This window comes from Barbatula barbatula (assembly GCF_947034865.1).
Source record: "Barbatula barbatula genome assembly, chromosome: 19".
NCBI lineage: Eukaryota > Metazoa > Chordata > Actinopteri > Cypriniformes > Nemacheilidae > Barbatula > Barbatula barbatula.
The window spans coordinates 22,056,410-22,076,020 of NC_136782.1; the positions used below are offsets into that span (position 1 = coordinate 22,056,410).

Sequence of the window (19,611 nt, forward strand, 5' to 3'; positions counted from 1 at the left end):
AAAAAAAAAAAACAATTTCGATATATTCCTCGAGCTCATTTAAATATTCTCTCTGATATTAAAATGTTCACAGTTTTTGCACTGTTGCAAAAGCAGCTTTACATTAAAGAGAGTCTAAAGTTCATCTCCCTCCAGCAGTGATTTCCATCACAAGAAAAGAACACAGAGAGAAACTGAGAAACTGAAATAATTCCCCAAATTCTCTCATTGGCTATCACCCAGTTAGAGGCGGGATTAAATACTACGAGCTGCACATGTCATGATCCCCCCAGACACAAAGAGAACGACAGACAGAAGAGGGCCGTTTGACCCTCAGAGTGCTGTGGGTTCCAGATAACTGAACAAAAGATGACTGACAGATTTAAACTAATATAATTAAACACTGAGGACAATAGTGAATTAACACACACACACACAAGACTATGATCTCAGTTTCTCAAAAACATTTACGCGTCAATCACACACAGAGAAGTTTTGAGTTCTCTAGTCAACATTCTATTATTCGCGATATCCAACCATTGAGGACGTCCTCCATTTCTGCAGCAGTTCTTCAAATCTTTATTCTATTAGAGCATCAGACCTCCAATTTTCATAATGTTTCTGCTCTGAGCGCTTGAGAGACAGACAGAGAGAGAGCGAGAGAGACAGAGAAAGAGAGAGACAGAGAAAGAGAGAGACAGAGAGAGGACAGAGAGAGAGAGAGAGAGAGAGAGGGAGGAGAGAGATGAGAGAGAGAGTAGAGAGAGAGGAGAGAGACAGAGCGAGAGAGAGAGAGAGAGAGAGAAAGAGAGAGACAGAGAGAGAGACAGACAGAGAGAGAGCGAGAGAGACAGAGAAAGAGAGAGACAGAGAGAGAGACAGCGAGAGAGAGAGAGAGAGAGAGACAGAGAGAGAGAGAGAGAGAGAGAGAGAGACAGAACGATAGAGAGCTACTGCCACCTGTGGTTCAAGCGCAGTACTGCACTGATCTCTGAAGATGGAAAACATTATTTTCCACTTGATTAAGTAAATTAATCTTTAATGTACAACCACCCATCTTTGTTGTCATGGCGACGGGCAGCAGGTCTCCACGGCGATCAGTGTTTGGCATTTGGAATCGACAGTGATGAGACACTGACTGATGGTTTTAATAATGATAAAAACAATGTATTTTTAATCTCTCCACATTCAACGTAATATAATGTAATGGACGCAGATGACTGAACTCTCTCTCTCTCTCACTCAGAGCTGATCAACTTAATAAAAGCTCCATCATAACAGCACCACCTGTGCTTCATGTTACAGATATAAGACCAGATCATCTATGAATGACATCAATGCTGATCACACAAACCGATCAAATGTAAAGCTTGAACGCGCTGCCAGGGTCAATGTGGATAAAAGCGTCTGACAAATAATGCACCAGATAGAAATACAGAGTGATTCCTGAAATGACGGATTCAAAAGAACATTTGGAAATCCATTGTTAGTGTTCACTACTTTTACACAACGCTTCACATTTAACTCAGAAAGTCAGAATTTACAACAGCAAACTTAGAAAGAAGTTGTGGGACAGAGAAGCCACGTTTCATTTTAAAGATGGGGCCTCATGTATCAACTTTGCGTACGGCGGCTTTCACGCTCACGGTCGGATGTACTAACAGTGAAATTAACGCGTACGTACATTTCTCATTGTTTTTGTCTGTCGGTGACTCTTACAGGCAATGAAGTGAAGTTGTAAACATTACACAACAAATTGTTCTTCAAGTCTATCGAAACCACTACCTGTTTGAAGCATTGCTATTCATTTGCAATTTATAAATTAATTGACATATATTGTCACACAAGCCTTATGGGATTATATTAATTATATCAATTATGCAATAAATAAGAACATATAAAAGCATACCGGTATGCAAATGGATACAACCTTTAGTCTATGGCAATGGCAGCTTTGCTTTATAAGAGGACATTGCTAATGGCAGAATCCGAAGAGAACGAGTTTTTAGGGACCACAATGATTTTCTGGCCCAGGATGATGACTGGCTTATCAGCCGTTTCAGATGTCTAAGGGCTATCCTCCTGGAGCTCTGTGCTGAGTTGGGTCCGAATCTAGAGAGAGAGACAGCGAGGAAGCACAATACCGGTTCCCTTGCAGGTGCTGACAACACTTGGTTTCCTGGCAACTGGTTCTTTCCAAAGGGAACTGGCAGACCGCTCAGGAATAAGCCAGTCGTCTTGAGCCGCACAATGCCAGCGGTATGGGACGGGTATCATCCGCATGTCTACCAGGTATATAAGGTTCCCATTTGATGCAGTTGACCGGCCAAACATTAAAACACAATTTGCAGCGATAGCCGGTTTCCCTAATGTAATCGGAGCGATCGACTGCACACACATTGCTATAAAGGCGCCATCTGAAGAAGAATTTGCATATGTGAATCGGAAACATTTCCATTTAATAAATGTGCAGATAATATGTGATGCACAAATAAGCCTAACAAATATTGTGGCAAGGTGGCCTGAGTCAACCCATGATTCTGTAAGCGCGCTACCCTAAACGGTCCGATGACGGTAACCCCCGATCAGATTCGGCCCGTTATGTCTGTTTCTGGACGCGTGGAAAACCATCCCAGGCATCTCTCTTTGGCTGCTAAACGTGATAGAACACGGGTACTCCCTGCAGTTCAGGCGCAGACCTCCCCGCTTCAGTGGTGTGGTCCCGTCGCTTACGTCAGCGCAAAACGCACCTGTGCTAAGGCAGGAATATCCGCAGCCTGCTCGCGAAGGGAGTGATCGAGCGTGTCCCCCCGAACGAGCTGGAAAGCGGGTTTTACAGCCGGTATTTTGTAGTGCCCAAGAGAGATGGTGGTCTGCGTCCGATTCTGGACTTGAGACCCGTCAACCGAGCGCTTCACAAGCGAGCGTTCAGAATGACAACTCTAAAACAGATCCTGGCACAAGTGCGTCCCGGGGACTGGTTTGTTTCCGTAGATCTGAAGGATGCGTACTTCCATGTTCAGATAAACAAGCGCCACCGAAGGTTCCTGCGATTCGCATTCGAGGATTCAGCGTACCAATTTGCCGTCCTCCCATTCGGGCTGGCATTAGCTCCGCGCACATTCTCGAAGTGCGTGGACGCGGCGCTTTCCCCTCTCAGAGCGAGTGGAATGCGCATTCTCAATTATCTGGACGATTGTCTGATTTTAGCCCACTCTCGGCAAACTCACGCCGAGTCAGTCTATAACGTATCTGGGGGTATGTTTCGACTCAGTGGAGATGCGCGCTCGTCTCTCCCTAGAGAGGACGGAGTCCATCTCTTCAGCTCTACATTTGCTCAGGCTGGGCCGGTCTGTTCCCCTGAGGGAGTTCCAGAGGCTTTTGGGTCTCATGGCATCGGCGTTGGCGGTCTGCCACCTGGGTCTTCTGCACATGCGACCGCTTCAGTTCTGGCTGAAGGCTCGGGTTCCATGGAGAGCATGGTCCTCGGGTCAGGCGCGAGTCCCGGTTACACGCCGCTGCCTCGACGCCCTGAGTCCATGGCGCGACCCGAGCATGTTCAGTCGGGGAGTTCCCCTGGGGCTGGTGACGAGACGCACAGTCGTTACGACGGATGCATCGTCCTCGGGATGGGGCGCGGTGTGCGAGGGCATGCCGGCATCCGGCCTTTGGTCACAGTCCCTGAGGAAATGGCACATAAATCGCTTGGAACTAAAGGCGGTGTCTCTAGCTCTTCATACTTTCCAGTCGAGGCTGGAGCAGAAACATGTTCTGATTCGCACCGACAACATGTCCGTGGTTTCGTACATAAATCGCCAGGGAGGGATCCGTTCCGGAGCTCTTTTCAAACAGGCGGCGGGTCTCCTACTGTGGGCGGATCGGCATATACTCTCTATCAGAGCAGCGCATATCCCCGGTCATCTGAACCGCGGAGCGGACATGCTTTCGAGGGAGGGTCTTCAGCACGGGGAATGGAGGCTTCATCCCGACACAGTCCTGTTAATTTGGGAACGCTTCGGGAAAGCGGAGGTGGATCTATTCGCGACAAGCGAGAACGCACACTGCCCGTTGTATTTCTCGCTGATCCACTCCCCTATGGGGAGCGACGCGCTGACGGGGCGTTGGCCGGTCTTCGGCTTTACGCGTTTCCTCCGGTGAAGATTTTACCCCTAGTGCTGTGCAAAGTCAGAGAGGAGACGGCGTCAGTGATTCTCGTCGCTCCGTTCTGGCCGAATCAACCATGGTTCCCGGACCTGAGGGAGTTGTTGACGGCACCGCCGTGGCGGATTCCCCTCAGGAGAGACCTGTTGTCCCAAGTGAACGGCACGATTTGGCACCCCAGCCCGGAGTTGTGGAACCTCCATGCCTGGCCGCTTCGGGGATTCTAACTGCACTCCCTCAGCGTGTGCTGGATACTATTTCGGAGTCTCGCGCGCCGTCTACCAGACGTTTATACGCTCTAAAATGGGGGGTGTTTGCTAAATGGTGCAGCAGCAACAATATCGACCCGGCGTCTTGCCCCGTGTCTGATATTTTGTCTTTCCTGCAGCACAGGCTGGACAGCGGCGGCCTCCCGTCAACGCTGAAGGTTTACGTAGCGGCCATCGCCTCGTTTCGTTCCCCGGTTGATGGGCAATCGATTGGTAGGCACATGCTGGTGGTCAGATTCCTCAGAGGAGCGAGGAGGCTTTTCCCCCGCGAACCCCTTCGGTGCCACCTTGGGACTTAGCACTGGTGTTGAAGGCTCTCTCTTCTCCCCCCTTTGAGCCTTTGGACGCGGCTTCGGTAAGAGAGCTCACTCTAAAAACCGTTCTCCTTCTCGCCCTTGCTTCGGCTAAGCGCATAGGGGATTTGCAAGCGCTCTCAGTCGGCGCTGATTTCATTCGTTTTGGGCCAGGCGACTGCAGCGTCACTCTCCGGCCAAAATCGGGTTATGTGCCAAAGTCCATGTCTACCCCTTTTAGAGCTCAGGTCATTTCCTTGCCCGCTTTGTCTTCCGAGTCGTCAGACTCGCAGGATGCTAACGCTCAGAGAGCGGTATGCCCGGTAAGGGTATTGCGGGCTTACATAGATCGCACGGCCGGGTTTCGGCAGTCGGAGCAGCTCTTTATTTGTTTTGGTGGGGGTACTAAAGGCCGGGCTGTCTCAAAACAGAGGCTCTCTCACTGGGTAGTGGACGCTATTACCTTGGCGTACGAAGCCAGGGTCAGAACTGCCCCTTCGGTATCAGAGCTCATTCGACTAGGGCTATCGCCTCTTCGTGGGCCTGGTCTAAGGGCACATCTATTCAGGACATATGCTGTGCAGCTGGCTGGTCTTCTCAGAATACTTTCGCCAGGTTCTACAGATTGGATGTGTCCTCGTTGGCTTCTCAAGTCCTCTCGGTGAGTGCTGATTAAGCTTATCTTCTACCTTGTAATGTATTGTGCTACACAGTTGTTGCCGCATTGCTGTTTACGCTGTGCTTGGTGTACTTATGTTCGTTATTATATCGCCCGGGTTTCCGTGCTGGTTCTACTGCTGTGGTGTCTGCCCTGTTCAGCGCAGCCCGCTGCATTCGTTGGGTTTGGATATGCAAATTCGACAAAAGACCAATCTAGCAGTTCATTGGCGTGCTCAGTGATCTAGCAGCTCATAGGCCGGTTTCAGCCAATCAGCGGTTAACGCTTGGGGCAACCTCGCGAATGGTTGGTTTGTCTGCTCCGCATACTGTGTACGTGTTATCCCAGTTGTCGGGCTGTTTTTGCTAGCTCTCACGGCGGGATTGTACTACCGTTCCATATGCGGTCTCCGCAATGTCGAAGTGACCGCTCTCGAAAGGGAACGTCTCGGTTACTTTCGTAACCTCGGTTCCCTGAGAAGCGGGAACGAGACATTGCGGAGAACGCCGTGTTCGCTGCTTATCTCCGATCAAGCGTTCTATCGTAGATTCTGAGGTATTGTCGTCTCATGCACTGTATTTATACTGTCTAGATTCGTCAGTATTTGCATACTGTGCATGTCTTGCGACAATTGGCCAGTTTTTTAACTGGCGTTATCCTATAGGACTTCAGGAAAAGTGAAAAAGAGGAGGAGTTTCATATGCGGTCTCCGCAATGTCTCGTTCCCGCTTCTCAGGGAACCGAGGTTACGAAAGTAACCGAGACGTTTTGTATTGAACAAGTGTGAGCGCGGAGTGATTAGCACCCCCCCCCCCACAGATAACGTGATGACAAAAATAAAAGTCACATGAAATAAAAGGTATGAAACAGAATAATTATAATAAAACACCCGTAGAGGTCATCTACAATGGGGTTCAAGTCCCTGATGTGTTACGGTCCGTTGCTGCGCACCACTTGCTGTGCGTGTGTTCACTACTCTCTGGATGGGTTAAATGCAGAGGGCAAATTTCAGGTATGGTTCTCCATAACTGACAAATAGGTCACTTTCACACCTGTTCACCACCTGAGGGCGCCATTTTCCTCTGTGTTTCCGCCAGTGTTTATTTAGGACCACACTTCCCATCATGCAACGTGTCTCCTTATCGTGTATTGGTTTCACCTGTTGTCTCACCTGTTTGTCCCGGCATCTGTGTATTTACAGCCCTTTTGATTCGCTTAACGTGTGATGTCAACGTGCCCATCGGACTGACATATGAAGCTTCTCCACATTGCGGTTTTCTAATATCTATCAATCCAAAAATATTTATATTCAAGCATTATTAATATATATTCACAACATAACAACTGATGCATATCGAACACTAACACTTTATGAATTTGAACATGTACATGAATTTATCCTAAAGAATCTGTCTGAGCGCATTCATCATATTGATGACATCTGTAAACTAGAAAGCTTCATATAAACCACTGGCTCCTGCACAATGTGTTTGGATGATAAAATGTTTTTCTAAGATTAAAGTGTCTTGTTCCGCATTATGACCAACAGACGGCGAATAAACTGTCATCATGTATTTATATGACTTTCTTCTTTGAGAAATGTGTCCATACAATGGAAATCAATGGAGTTCAGTGTTGTTTGGTTACAACATTCTTTAAAATATATTCTGTTGTGTTCAGCAAAGTCAGTCATACAGGTTCAGATTGATATATAACAATAAAAATAGAAAATATAAATAAGAGGGAAAACTGCATGTAATAATAAAGTATAAATAAACACACACACACGCGCATCGTGAAATGTGTTTAACTTTCACTTCAACTAGTTTACTTGGAACAAACCAAATGTGTTTTCAATAGAGTCCAGCGGTCTGAATAATAATACTGAAAACTTACATACTGATCGACTATTAAAACCGAAATGTGACGTTTATATTCTATATTGTGATTAAACGTAGATACAGATTTAAATCCTATAGTGCAAAACTTCAATTCATCTATTTCTGTGATGACTCTCTTTTCTCAAACGCTCTCGTCATTATAAGGTCTATGTCGCCCTCTGCTGGAGAAACACTGTAAACATCAATATAAAATGATCCATCACACCTCTACAAAGATCACATATGACCGAGAAAAAACACAAACTTGTCCCGCCGCTGGATTACAAAGAAAATCACTTTTTATCCAAAACAAACAAACATTATATCTCAGAATCATGACGCATCCACCTGTCAGTCATCCGGTCAGCGGGCACGCCCACATTTCCATGAGCTTCTTCTTTAATGTTTTATTGGCGGTTGACAAACAACACAATGGCGCTTTACCGCCACCAGCTGGTGTGGAGTGTGGATCAAAACGACTTTTGTTGTTTTTATTATATCCTATTCAACAAATGTGTTATTCTTAGATATTAAAATATACAGCTATAACATTCATTTCCAGAATTGTTTTGTAAAATATATTCTAATATAAATTGCCTTAGCTTAGGGTCAGCTGTGGCCTAATGGTTATTGCGTTGGGCTTTTGATCAGACGGTTGCTGGTTCTAATCTCAGTGTCAGCAGGTCATGACTGAAGGGCCCTTGAGCAAGACACCTTACCCCTGATTGCTCTGCAGTAATGTGACACTGTAAAAAACTACTTGTAAGTCGCTTTGGATAAAAGCGTCTGCCAAATGAATAAATGTAAATGTAGCTTAGTGTCAATGTAGTGTTTGTCCCGCCTCTTCTGCACCGTGATTGGACGGCTGTATAAACAAGGACAGTGACGAGCTGAAAGTTAAAAAGTAAACAAAGATAAAAGAACTCGTGAAATATTATTATGACACAAAGAGCATCAACATGCAGAGTCATCGGTTTGTGTAAAACAATACAGAACGTCACGTGAGGTTTAACGCACTATTTACACGTGTATGGAGCAGCTGAACATTTTCATGGATACGACAATTTACGGCAAAGCGACTTTACGACCGATTGACACAAAGATCGTTTTTTCTGCTCGTGTTTCATGAATGAGGCCCATTTGTGTTTGGTTGTAAATGTACTGAAAGCTTTGTAATCAAAAGTGCCCCAGAACTGTTCTCTTCCCTAAACTCTTCAAAATATCTTCTAGTGTTCAACAGAACAAAGAAATGTTCACAATCATTTTTCCTACTATGGTAGTCAATGGTGTTTCAGACCTGTCAGTTGCTCACATTCTTCCAGAAATCTTTATGTTCAACAGAACAGAGACATTTACAGGTTTTGATCAACCCGAGGGTCAGTAATTCATTTTTGGGTGAAGTTTCCCTTTAAGAACATGTTCATGTGTCTATCAGAGAGATGATCTTACTCTTGGAAGTAAATGTGGAGCTCATAGATTCTGTTCACATTTGTTTCCTTCTTATAAAAGTAAAAAAAAATAATAATAATGTTAATATGACGTCATTACTTCAATGCTTTCAGGATTCAGACTCAGAGTTTCAATCTCTTTCTATTTCTGATCCTTCTTCAGATGTTGTGACGTTAAATTCATTTGTTTTATTGGTTGATAGATTGAGTCACACACATGATGATCTCTGAACACACACACACTATATTTACTGTATTTGATTGAAATCTACTGTAGTTTATACAACATTTGTCTGTGTTTACTGTTCTGTCAATATTGTGGAACATCAGTTTCTTTTGTTGAAGAAGTTTTTCAGTCACTTCATCAAGACTATCACAGGATTATGAAACTGAATGTGTGAATGATTGTTTTCAGTGTGTCTGTAATGTCACTATAGTGTCGTCTTGTTATTCTCCATCAGATGAGACTGAAGATCACACAGACAGCTGTAAACACACCTTACTGTCAGCACCAGTGAATCCTAAAAGAGAAACACAAAGACAGAACTAATGTATCATCACTACACATGTCAACAATAATAAACTTCATCTGTTTAACTCATAACCTGTATTATATGTGTCATCTGTCACTTTATTGTGTAAATGTTTTGTGTATATATTGTGTGTTGTTATTTCTACAGTCTGTCAGTATTCTGCAGTGTCTGAAGCACTCAAGACTTTCACTCACTGCACACGTGTGATGATGATGATGATGAAGATTTGATCAATAATAATGATGAAGAGCATCAAATAAAAACATCTAGCCATGTGTGCACAAACACTGAGGTGAACATCCATCAAACAAACAGCAGGAAATAAAACAATAAACCTCCACATAAATAATAATAATAATAATATGTTTAAGAAGAGGAAGATGACAGTGAACAGACTCTTCATCACACTCATTGAACTGAATTCTTATTGTGCTGCACTTATAAAACATCAAGTGTGTTCATCTGTACACTTCACATTTACTCTTGTGTTTTATTATTCCGAACTCATATGTGCTCGAGGTAATATTGTTTTTGTTTTCAGTTGGGCTAAAATTTCAGAAAGATTTGGGCAAAATACAAATATGACTGAAACTAGGCAGATGGGTAGAAAGATTTTAACAAGAAAATTAATAAAATAAATAATAATGAGAAATGTCTTAAAACAGAAACACTGATCTTATAACAGCATCAGAGTCATTTCCATTTATTTTAGTTTTTATAGTTGTTGATCTGTTGAAACATTTATTTAAATGAGCTCTACTCACATCACTGTCTCTAGTTTATAATGTGGATCATCTCTCAGCTCATAGAGAAGCTTCAGTCCTGAATCTCCTACATTATTACCAGACAGATCCAGATGTCTCAGGTGTGAGGGGTTTGATCTCAGAGCTGAAGTCAGAGCAACACAACCTTCATATGTGATCTTACACCTCCACAACCTGTAGAGAACAACAACACACACTTCAGTCTCTCAGTTCAGCAGGAATGTCATAATTAAATAAACACGTTACAGTGAATGACAATCATCCACATATAAAAACTGAAAATAATTTTGAAATGTTTTTTTTAGGGCTGGAAATCGATTAAAAAAAATTAACTAATTAATTGCACATTTTCTGTAATTAATTGCAATTAATTGTGCTTTCCCCCAAGCTTGTTATCATCAATATTTAAATGTAGAATCACCTAATTAAATTAAACAACACAAAGTTTTTAATGACATAACATTTTAATGACATTTGAACTGTAAACAGACTCTCCACAGAACCACAGAGTAGCTGTTCCCATCAAATAAAATGTGTGCAGCAACATTATAAACAAAGTGAAAGTTGAATATTAAAACCATCAAGGTCATCAAAAAGTCTAGATCAGTTTAGAACTTAAGCCAATTGGCCAAAAGAAATAATATCTTTATGCACCAACAATATATTTAAAAAAAAAATGTTTAAGTGCCAGTTGAATTTCAAAAAGGAACATAAGTCTTTGCAATATGAATAACAAAAGGAGAATGTTTATTTTTTTCACCCAAAGATTTTGCCTACTCTTTTACATTAAGCCAGCAACTGAGACAGACCAGTCGGTTTACATTATCAGGGGACAAAGCAGCTCTCTTTTTCTGGACAATGTGGCCTGAGAGTGAGAACAACCTCTCACAAGGCACTGTGGTTGCAGGTGTTGACAGGTACTTGCGTGCAATGCCAGCCAGCAGGACATGTGCTCCTTCTCTCATTGACCACCACTGCAGTGGACACTGGTCCATGTCAATTTTGGGTTCTGATTTGTAGCGGTCCAGGGAGTTGTCTATGGACTCTTCATCTTCTGAATCTGAATCAGGTGAACAAAGCAAGAAGACTGACATCCTGCTCTTCTTCGGTGGCTGTTTTCCTGTTGTATCTGCAGATGGTTGTTGTGCCAGCCTCTCTTCCTTTACCAGGTTGCTTATTGATTCCCACACCTCATTCCTTTCGTCTTTGGGAAGACACTTCAGGTCCTTAAACCTGGGGTCCAGGGCAGTAGCGATCTTCAGCCATGTGAGGTTGGTGCTTTCCTAACGTTTAGCTAGGTCTGTGGTAAACACCTTCTTGAACCTCAACACATAGACCGGATCATCATCTGATTGCTCCATAACTCTGAACAGGTGGCGCAATGCTGGTAACACCACTGAACAGGAGATGTATTGCCCTCCCCCCAGGAGTTCAGTCACATTTCTGCAGTGGAAATGTTTGAAATATGTCAGTAAATTGTAATTACACACACACACACACAGAGAGAGAGTAATAGAACATCCCCTATCACACATACATTACACACACACACACACACAGAGAGAGAGAGAGTAATAGAACATCCCCTATCACACATACATTACACACACACACACACACACACAGAGAGAGAGAGAGAGAGAGAGAGAGAGAGAGATACTAGCATAATATTAACTAACCTGCAAGGCTCAAGTAGTTCCTCCAGCTTTTGCAGTTTAGCGAGCTCTTGTGCAGTGAACATGACAATTTTGCTGTTTTGCTGAGCCAAAGTGGTGGACAGTGACGAGTGGTTTCTCTGGATCCGCTTGACCATCTCTAGGGTAGAATTCCATCTGGTCGCTACGTCCTGTACAAGTGTTTCTTGCTTCTGTCCAAGTGCAACTTGCTGTTCTGCTAATTCCTGAGCATTTGATGGACTGTGCTTAAAGTGCCCAACAATCTTGCGACATTTGGCCAGAAGACTGTCGAATCCACAGTCGCGATGAGAAACCGGGATTGTTCTTTGCACACTGTGGGCCGTGCAGGGCAGGTGCTCAAATGGTAGTAGTCTCGCTGCTGCCGTCATGTTCCGAGCGCTGTCCGTCCCCAGTGTTGTTATCTTTTGCTCCACTTTCCATTCTTTGGCGACTTCCAAAAAATGTTCAGCGCATGCCTCTGCAAAGTGGCGCTCTGTGGTCTGACTCACAGTAAGGGCAAACGAACGCAATCGCCACTCTTCATCTATGAAGTGCGCTGTGACACCCAAGTAGTTGTCATTGCTCACCGATGTCCAGTGATCTCCTGTGAGAGCGACATATTTTGCTTTCTCTAAAATGTCCATCCTTCGCGCCCTCTCGCTGTCATACAAACTGTGTATTCTCGACATAATCGTTCTTCTCGAGGGTAGATTGTAAGACGTGTCTCCCGATGCAATTTGCACGATTTCTCTCAGTCCCTCGTCTTCCACAATGCTAACTGGGCGGCAGTTTCTAGCTATCCATTTAGCTAAAGCATCGGTTAATTGATCAGTTACAGGTTTGGTCAATGGCCTGCAACGATTACTGTAGCACTCCAGTAACGTGGATTGGCGAGGCGCTCCTGTAGCCTCGCTAGTTATGTTGCTAGCACCTGGGTGCTTTGCTTTTAAATGGTAGATTAAAGACGAATTGCTTCTAAAATATTTAAATTCAGCTTTGCAAATCGTACACACCATCTTTGTTTTATCAAACAGGCCATCCGGCATCTTTTTAAATGTAAACATTCCTCCTAAAACTCCATCCTTGTTCATCTCCATCATGAAAGGGTGACTGTTCGGCACATTCACAATAAGCAATAGGAAGTCATGGAAACGATCGAGGCAAAAAAAAAAGCACAAGTGCTGCGTCAATTGCGTTATTTTTTTTTAACGCGTTAAACATCTAAAATTAATCGCAAAGATTAACGCGTTAATTCCCCCATCCCTAGTTTTTTTATGTTTTACACGCCTGTAGAAGATGATGATGTAAGAATCAGTTCATGTGTGACTATCAGAGAGATGATCATGTAAGAATCAGTACATGTGTGACTATCAGAGAGATGATCTTACTTCAGTGTGTCCAGTTTACAGTGAGGATTCTTCAGTACAGTAGAGATCAGCTTCACTCCTGAATCTCCTACATTATTATAAGACAGATCCAGATGTCTCAGGTGTGAGGGGTTTGATCTCAGAGCTGAAGTCAGAGCAACACAACCTTCATCTGTGATCTCACACCCACTCAACCTGTAGAGAACACTAAAATGTCTGTCACTCATGAAAACGTGTCATTCGTATTATTAATTTGCTAGGACACCATATCAATGAACATTGAGACAAATCTCTGACACTGTTGAAAACTAAATTAACATTTGATGACACTTTAGATTACGGCCCGCAATGAACCACATAATTAAACTGAATTTACGGCGTAATTAATTTTAACAAAACAAACAAAAATTAAAGTTTGGGGGAATTAAAAAAGTATTACAAAAAAATATACATTTTAAAACTAAGGGGGAACTATTTTAATGTAACATGGTATAAATGACCTGCAGTATGCTATACAACAATCTAAGCATTAACATACTTTATATTTTTATCACAATGTAACCATAAATAAGATCAGATTTAAGGTGTAAAATGAGCAAAAATCAATGGTAATCTTTTGAGACAATAATGTAGTATTTCAAGAGCGGGTTGATTTGGATGTTTAAATGGCAGGCTACTCCCTCATAAAGGTTTTTTTCATTTTCCTTAATCTTACCTGCAACCTCTTCTGTGAATACTTGACAGACAAATGAGAAAAAATAAAGAAGAAAAGGAAAACTTACCCTGCAACCTCTTTTCTCAACAGGTGTTGTTCTGGCTTTTGTTGAAACTAGTAATTTTGTATCAGCACTATTGCTCTTTTATGACATATCACCTATAGGGCTTGGGCGTCGTGACGTCATGGCAGCCATGTTGATGGCCTCCTTTACTGCTCTGCGCACTGTTTATAGACGTACTCCCACTCAGTCGTGATTAATTTAGCGTTATTATTTCAACCATGGTAAACCGGTGCTGTATTGTAGGCTGTAACAACGCCACACATAATCGCCATGGGAAAAAGATCGAAAATGGATTAACTTTCCATTTTCGATCTTTTTCCCATGGCGATTATGTGTGGCGTTGTTACACCCTACAATACAGCACCGACGCACAAGCCCTATTGCTCCCCGAACTGTTTGTAATTCACTTTGGATAAAAGCGTCTGCTAAATGACTAAATGTAATGTAAATCTACACGGCAAATCTTGTTGAATTATGCGCCACATTGCGGGCTGTAATCTAAAGCGTTACGGTTTTATATGAGAGATGATCTTACCTCAGTGTCTCCAGTTTACAGTGAGGATTCTCCAGTACAGTAGAGATCAGCTTCACTCCTGAATCTCCTACATTATTATGAGACAGATCCAGATGTTTCAGGTGTGAGGGGTTTGATCTCAGAGCTGAAGTCAGAGCAACACAACCTTCATCTGTGATCTTACACTTCCTCAACCTGTAGAGAACAACAACACACACTTCAGTCTCTCAGTTCAGCAGGAATGTCATTATTAAATAAACACGTTACAGTGAATGACAATCATCATTTTACATAAACATCTACATATAAAAACTGAATATATATATTTTTTTACACGACTGTAGAAGATGATGATGTAAGAATCAGTACATGTGTGACTATCAGAGAGATGATCATGTAAGAATCAGTATATGTGTGACTATCAGAGAGATGATCATGTAAGAATCAGCACATGTGTGACTATCAGAGAGATGATCATCTAAGAATCAGTACATGTGTGACTATCAGAGAGATGATCATCTAAGAATCAGCACATGTGTGACTATCAGAGAGATGATCATCTAAGAATCAGTACATGTGTGACTATCAGAGAGATGATCTTACTCCAGTGTCTCCAGTTTACAGTGAGGATTCTCCAGTACAGTAGAGATCAGCTTCACTTCTGAATCTCCTACATTATTATGAGACAGATCCAGATGTCTCAGGTGTGAGGGGTTTGATCTCAGAGCTGAAGTCAGAGCAACACAACCTTCATCTGTGATCCTACACTCACTCAACCTGTAGAGAAATGAAGAAACGTCTTGTGGATTTGGGTGATTTTCACTTAAATACAGTAACATGATGTTCATCATCTAGTGATTTAACACAGAAAACACTGAACTCTGCTCACAAATGTTCAGTACTGCAGATGTCAAACGTTTTCAGTAGTACTAACGGTATTTGTTGTGCTTGTAGAGCTTTCCTGTATCTCAGTGGTAAGAGCTTTGTGTTAACAACTAAAGATTGTGTGTTGGATCTCAGGGGATTACAGATACCTGTGTGTAAATGTATAGGATAATGCCATGTCAGTCACTTTGGATAAAAGCATCTGCTAAATGCATAAATGTAAATGTAGAGCTTCACACATATAAATGACGATCAGATGGACTGTTATTATTCTTTACTGAACTAAAGTTTATCTGATATTTGGTTACAGAAGGGATGCATGGCCAACCAAAGCACTAAATAGACTCTCTCTCTCTCTCTCTGTCGCTCTCTTACTTTGTGAGCTAAGCTCATCACTATTTTAACATGCAGCTAAAACCGCTACAATAAACACCGTCATGCTTTGAGAGTTAAACCTTTTTTAGCTAAACAGTGATGATACGTTTACATCACATGTCAAATGTTTGTTTCGTCCCCTCAAAATAATAAAATAATTCTGTTTAATAATGTTTAAAGAGTGAAGTGACTGTTCACACTTACTGAACTGATCTGGATTCACGAATCACAGGCAGCAGATTCTTAATAACTTTCAGTGTTTCAGCTTTGTTTCTTCCTCTATAAAAATCACTCAGTTTAAACTCATTCAGCTCGTGTTCTGATGTCAACAACACAAACGCTACAGCTGACCACTGAGATGAAGAGAGTTTGGTTTGACTTAATGTTCCAGATTTAAGATGATGTTGGATTTCCTCCACTAGTGAATCATCACCGAGTTCATTCAGACAGTGAATCAGATTGATGGATTTCTCTGGAGAGCGAGTGCTCTTGATCTTCTGTTTAATGTACTCAATAGTTTTCTCTTTCTTGTAGGAACATCTTCTCATGTGTCTCAGTAGATGCTGTAAGAGAATCTGATTGGACTCCAGTGAGAGACCCAGAAGAAAACGCAGGAAAAGATCCAGATGTCCATTCTGACTCTTTAGAGACTCGTCTACAGCTCTCTGATGCAGCTCACATAATGAACCCTGTTCTGGTGATTTATATTTCACCCTGCTCCGAGGTCTTGAAAGTCGACCTGCTCCAAACACATTTGTGTTGTTGTTTGTGATGGAGATGTGAGCATAAAGAGCTGCGAGATGTTCCTGAACGCTCAGATGAACAAAGCAGTAAACTTTCCCCTGATACAAGCCAAACTCCTCTCTGAAGATCTGAGTGCACAGTCCTGAGTACACTGATGCTTCTGCTACATCAATGCCACACTCTCTCAGGTCCTCATCATAGAAGATCAGATTCCCTTTCACAAGCTGCTCAAAAGCCAGTTTGGCCAGTTTGAAGATCATGTCTTCATCATTCTTCTCATAGTCCTTCTGATGTTTGATGTTTGTCTGAATGATCAGGAAGTGTGTGTACATCTGAGTGAGAGTCTTGGGGATCTCTCCTTCACTCTCTGCTTCACTCAACATTCTCTCTAGAACAGCGGCTGAAATCCAGCAGAACACTGGGATGTGACACATGATGTAGAGGCTCCTGGATGACTTCAGGTGTGAGATGATTCTGTTGTTCAGACTCTCATCACTGATTCTCTTGCTGAAGTATTCCTCCTTCTGTTTGTCAGTGAAGCCTCGTACCTCTGTGACTCGATCAACACACTCAGAGGGGATGAGATCAGCTGCTGCTGGTCTGGAGGTGATCCAGATGAGAGCGGAGGGAAGCAGATTCCCCGCGATGAGGTTTGTCAGCATCACGTCCACTGAGGCCGATTCACTGACATCACACAACCTCACACTGCTGTGAAAGTCCAGAGACACACGACACTCATCCAAACCATCAAAGATGAACAACACTTTATATTCACCGCTGGAGATTTCCATTTCTTTAGTCTCTGGGAAGAACAGATGAAGAAGCTCCAGAAGACTGAGTGTTTGGTTCTTCATCAGATTGATCTCTCTGAAAGGAAGTGGAAATATGAGGTGGACGTCCTGATTCTCTTTCCCTTCAGCCCAGTCCAGAATGAACTTCTGCACAGAGACTGTTTTTCCAATGCCAGCGACTCCCTTTGTCAGCACACTTCTGATGGGTTTGTCTTGTGCAGGTAAAGCTTTAAAGATGTCATTGCATTGGATTGGTGTGTCCTCTGTTGCTGTTCTCCTGGATTGTGTCTCAATCCGTCTCACCTCATGTTCATTACTGATCTCTCCACTTTCACTCTCTGTGATGTAGAGCTTAGTGTAGATCTCATTCAGCAGTGTTGGGTTTCTCTCATGTGATGTTCCTTCACACAAACACTCAAACTTCTTCCTCAGATTTGATCTGAACGTGTTGAATAGCTCAGGAACTTTAGACTCATTGCTGTAAAGTAAAAATAACAGATTATTACTAAAGTTAGAAAACTGTGGCGAGGAAGACGGGACGAGAGCCGTGAGGCGGGGCATGTGGTGTGAGTGATAGTTGGAATCAAACCCGTCCGGCATATCTCACGGAGAAGATCTGGAGCTTAAGAGGACGAGCAGCGGGACTGTATGACGAGAGAGGACCGGGTCCGGATATACGTTGTATTTATGTTCTTGTTGCCGGCAGTCTACCGTGAGGTGGATGCCGGTCATTTTCTTCCGTGTTATTGTTTATTTTACTTTATTATAGTTTGTTAAATGTTCGCCGGTTCCCGCCTCCTCCCTTCCTTTTAATTGTTGATGATCCAAAAATAAGATGCACCCATTATATTAGTCCAATTCAAAGCACAGTGGGATATAAAATGTCTTCTGAAGTGAAACAATTGTTTTTGTATGTGTTGTGAGAAACAATAAGATCATGTGTTGCTAAAGCGCTCCTACTTTTGACTTCATTCTCGAAATATTACAACTTTGTCTTGTTTTTGTCTCTTTTAATCGTACCACTGAATGCTGTTGTAGGGACCAATCAAATGACAAATATTTCTTTATAAACATATTGCAAGTTTAGTTAAAATTATATTTATATTTTTCATTTTGTAATGACATGGGGATGAATAAATGACAGAATGTGTATTTTTTGCATGAAGTACTGTGGTGAGTTATGAATAATATGATTTACCTGAAACCAGAATCCATGTTTTCATTTAAGTTTTGTGGTTGATTCTTAGACGGATCAATCTTCCTCCTCTTACAGACGGGATCTGTTGTGATTCGTCTGGAGGACACGATTGAAAAGCAAGAATCAGACACTTGAAAATTAATAAGATCATTAACTTTGTTAACTACAGTTTTTACACTGCTGTGAGAGTAAATGACCACTATGGATTAATTATGATAATTTCATTTATACTAAGGTGACCAGACATCCCCGTTTCCTGCAGACAATCGTGGTTTTTGGTGTTCTGAAGATGTTTTACAGCCCAAAACAACCGGCTTGTTGATCGAGCTCTTTAAGAGCAATCATGCAGATTGGACCACTGATCTAGGAAATGTTCTTGTTTTTTAAGCTGGTCACATTAAGTTACACTGTGTGCACACATGTGGTTGAAAGTGAACAGTGTACAGTTCACACACGTGTGTCTCTCAGTGAGTTATCTGCTCTTTCTGTGGGAGCATCATTAAGGTAAACCTCTCCAAGACAGAACTTCTTGTTATCCCAGCGACTAATATGACTCGGGTCAACCTCTCTACACAGTTCAGCTCATCTTCCATTAGCCCTTCCACGACAACCAAGAACCTTAGTAATACATGATCAGTTTAAATTCACTGACCACATTGCCAGTACGACCTGATCCTGCAGATTCCTCCTCTACTTATTCTATCTAGACTGGAATACTGTAATGCTCTCCTGACCAGACCACCATCAAACTCCTACAGATGGTTCAGAATGTGACAGCAAACCGAAGAGGGCGCACATCACACCCCTTGCAGCCGTGATCCAATTCAAAGCTCTGCCTCTCGTCTACACAACTACTACAGGCACAGCCCCAGCTTACCTTAACATACGGGCAGATGCTTGCATTCTGCTAATAAACAACAGCTAGTGGTGCCTTCTCATGCTCATATCCCTGGACTCTTCCCCGCTGGTGGAACGACCTGCACACCCCTACCAGAGCAGCTGAATCCTGCTCGACCGTTTTCAAGAAGTATCTGAAGACTTTCCTCTTTCATAAACAACTGACTCAATAACACCAGCACTTCCTTTCTGCTCTGTCCATTCTTCAAAATAGAAGAAAAATACTGTGTCTGAGCAAATAATGTTCAGTTTTTAATGCACTTGAACATTTTGTTCTGTTACTGTCATGACTGCTTCCATTCTTCCTCATTTTATATTTAAACAAAAGCGTCTGCTGTGGGACTAAATGTAATGAAAGTTTAAACAAACACTCAAGAAAAATCTCACATTAAATGAAATG

At 42.5% G+C, this 19,611-nt stretch overlaps 1 protein-coding gene across 12 annotated transcripts in view; it reads right to left on the bottom strand.

Moving 5' to 3' along the window:
* The window catches only part of LOC306908488 (NACHT, LRR and PYD domains-containing protein 3-like), a 316,456-nt gene that overhangs the window by 293,291 nt on the left and 3,554 nt on the right, over window positions 1-19,611 (bottom strand). For 7 of the 12 annotated variants that reach the window (XM_079481395.1, XM_079481402.1, XM_079481403.1 and 4 more), the window contains 7 exons: window positions 18,315-18,410; window positions 15,786-17,594; window positions 14,925-15,098; window positions 14,343-14,516; window positions 13,050-13,235; window positions 9,986-10,159; window positions 8,550-9,209 (listed from right to left, as the gene is read on the bottom strand). In XM_079481395.1, coding sequence (XP_079337521.1) covers window positions 9,194-9,209; window positions 9,986-10,159; window positions 13,050-13,235; window positions 14,343-14,516; window positions 14,925-15,098; window positions 15,786-17,594; window positions 18,315-18,410 — 2,629 coding nt within the window. In that variant the 3' untranslated portion in view covers window positions 8,550-9,193. Of the gene's footprint in view, window positions 1-8,549; window positions 9,210-9,985; window positions 10,160-13,049; window positions 13,236-14,342; window positions 14,517-14,924; window positions 15,099-15,785; window positions 17,595-18,314; window positions 18,411-19,611 lie in introns of those variants that run through there. The other 5 variants (XM_079481396.1, XM_079481399.1, XM_079481404.1 and 2 more) reach the window with 3 other exon arrangements.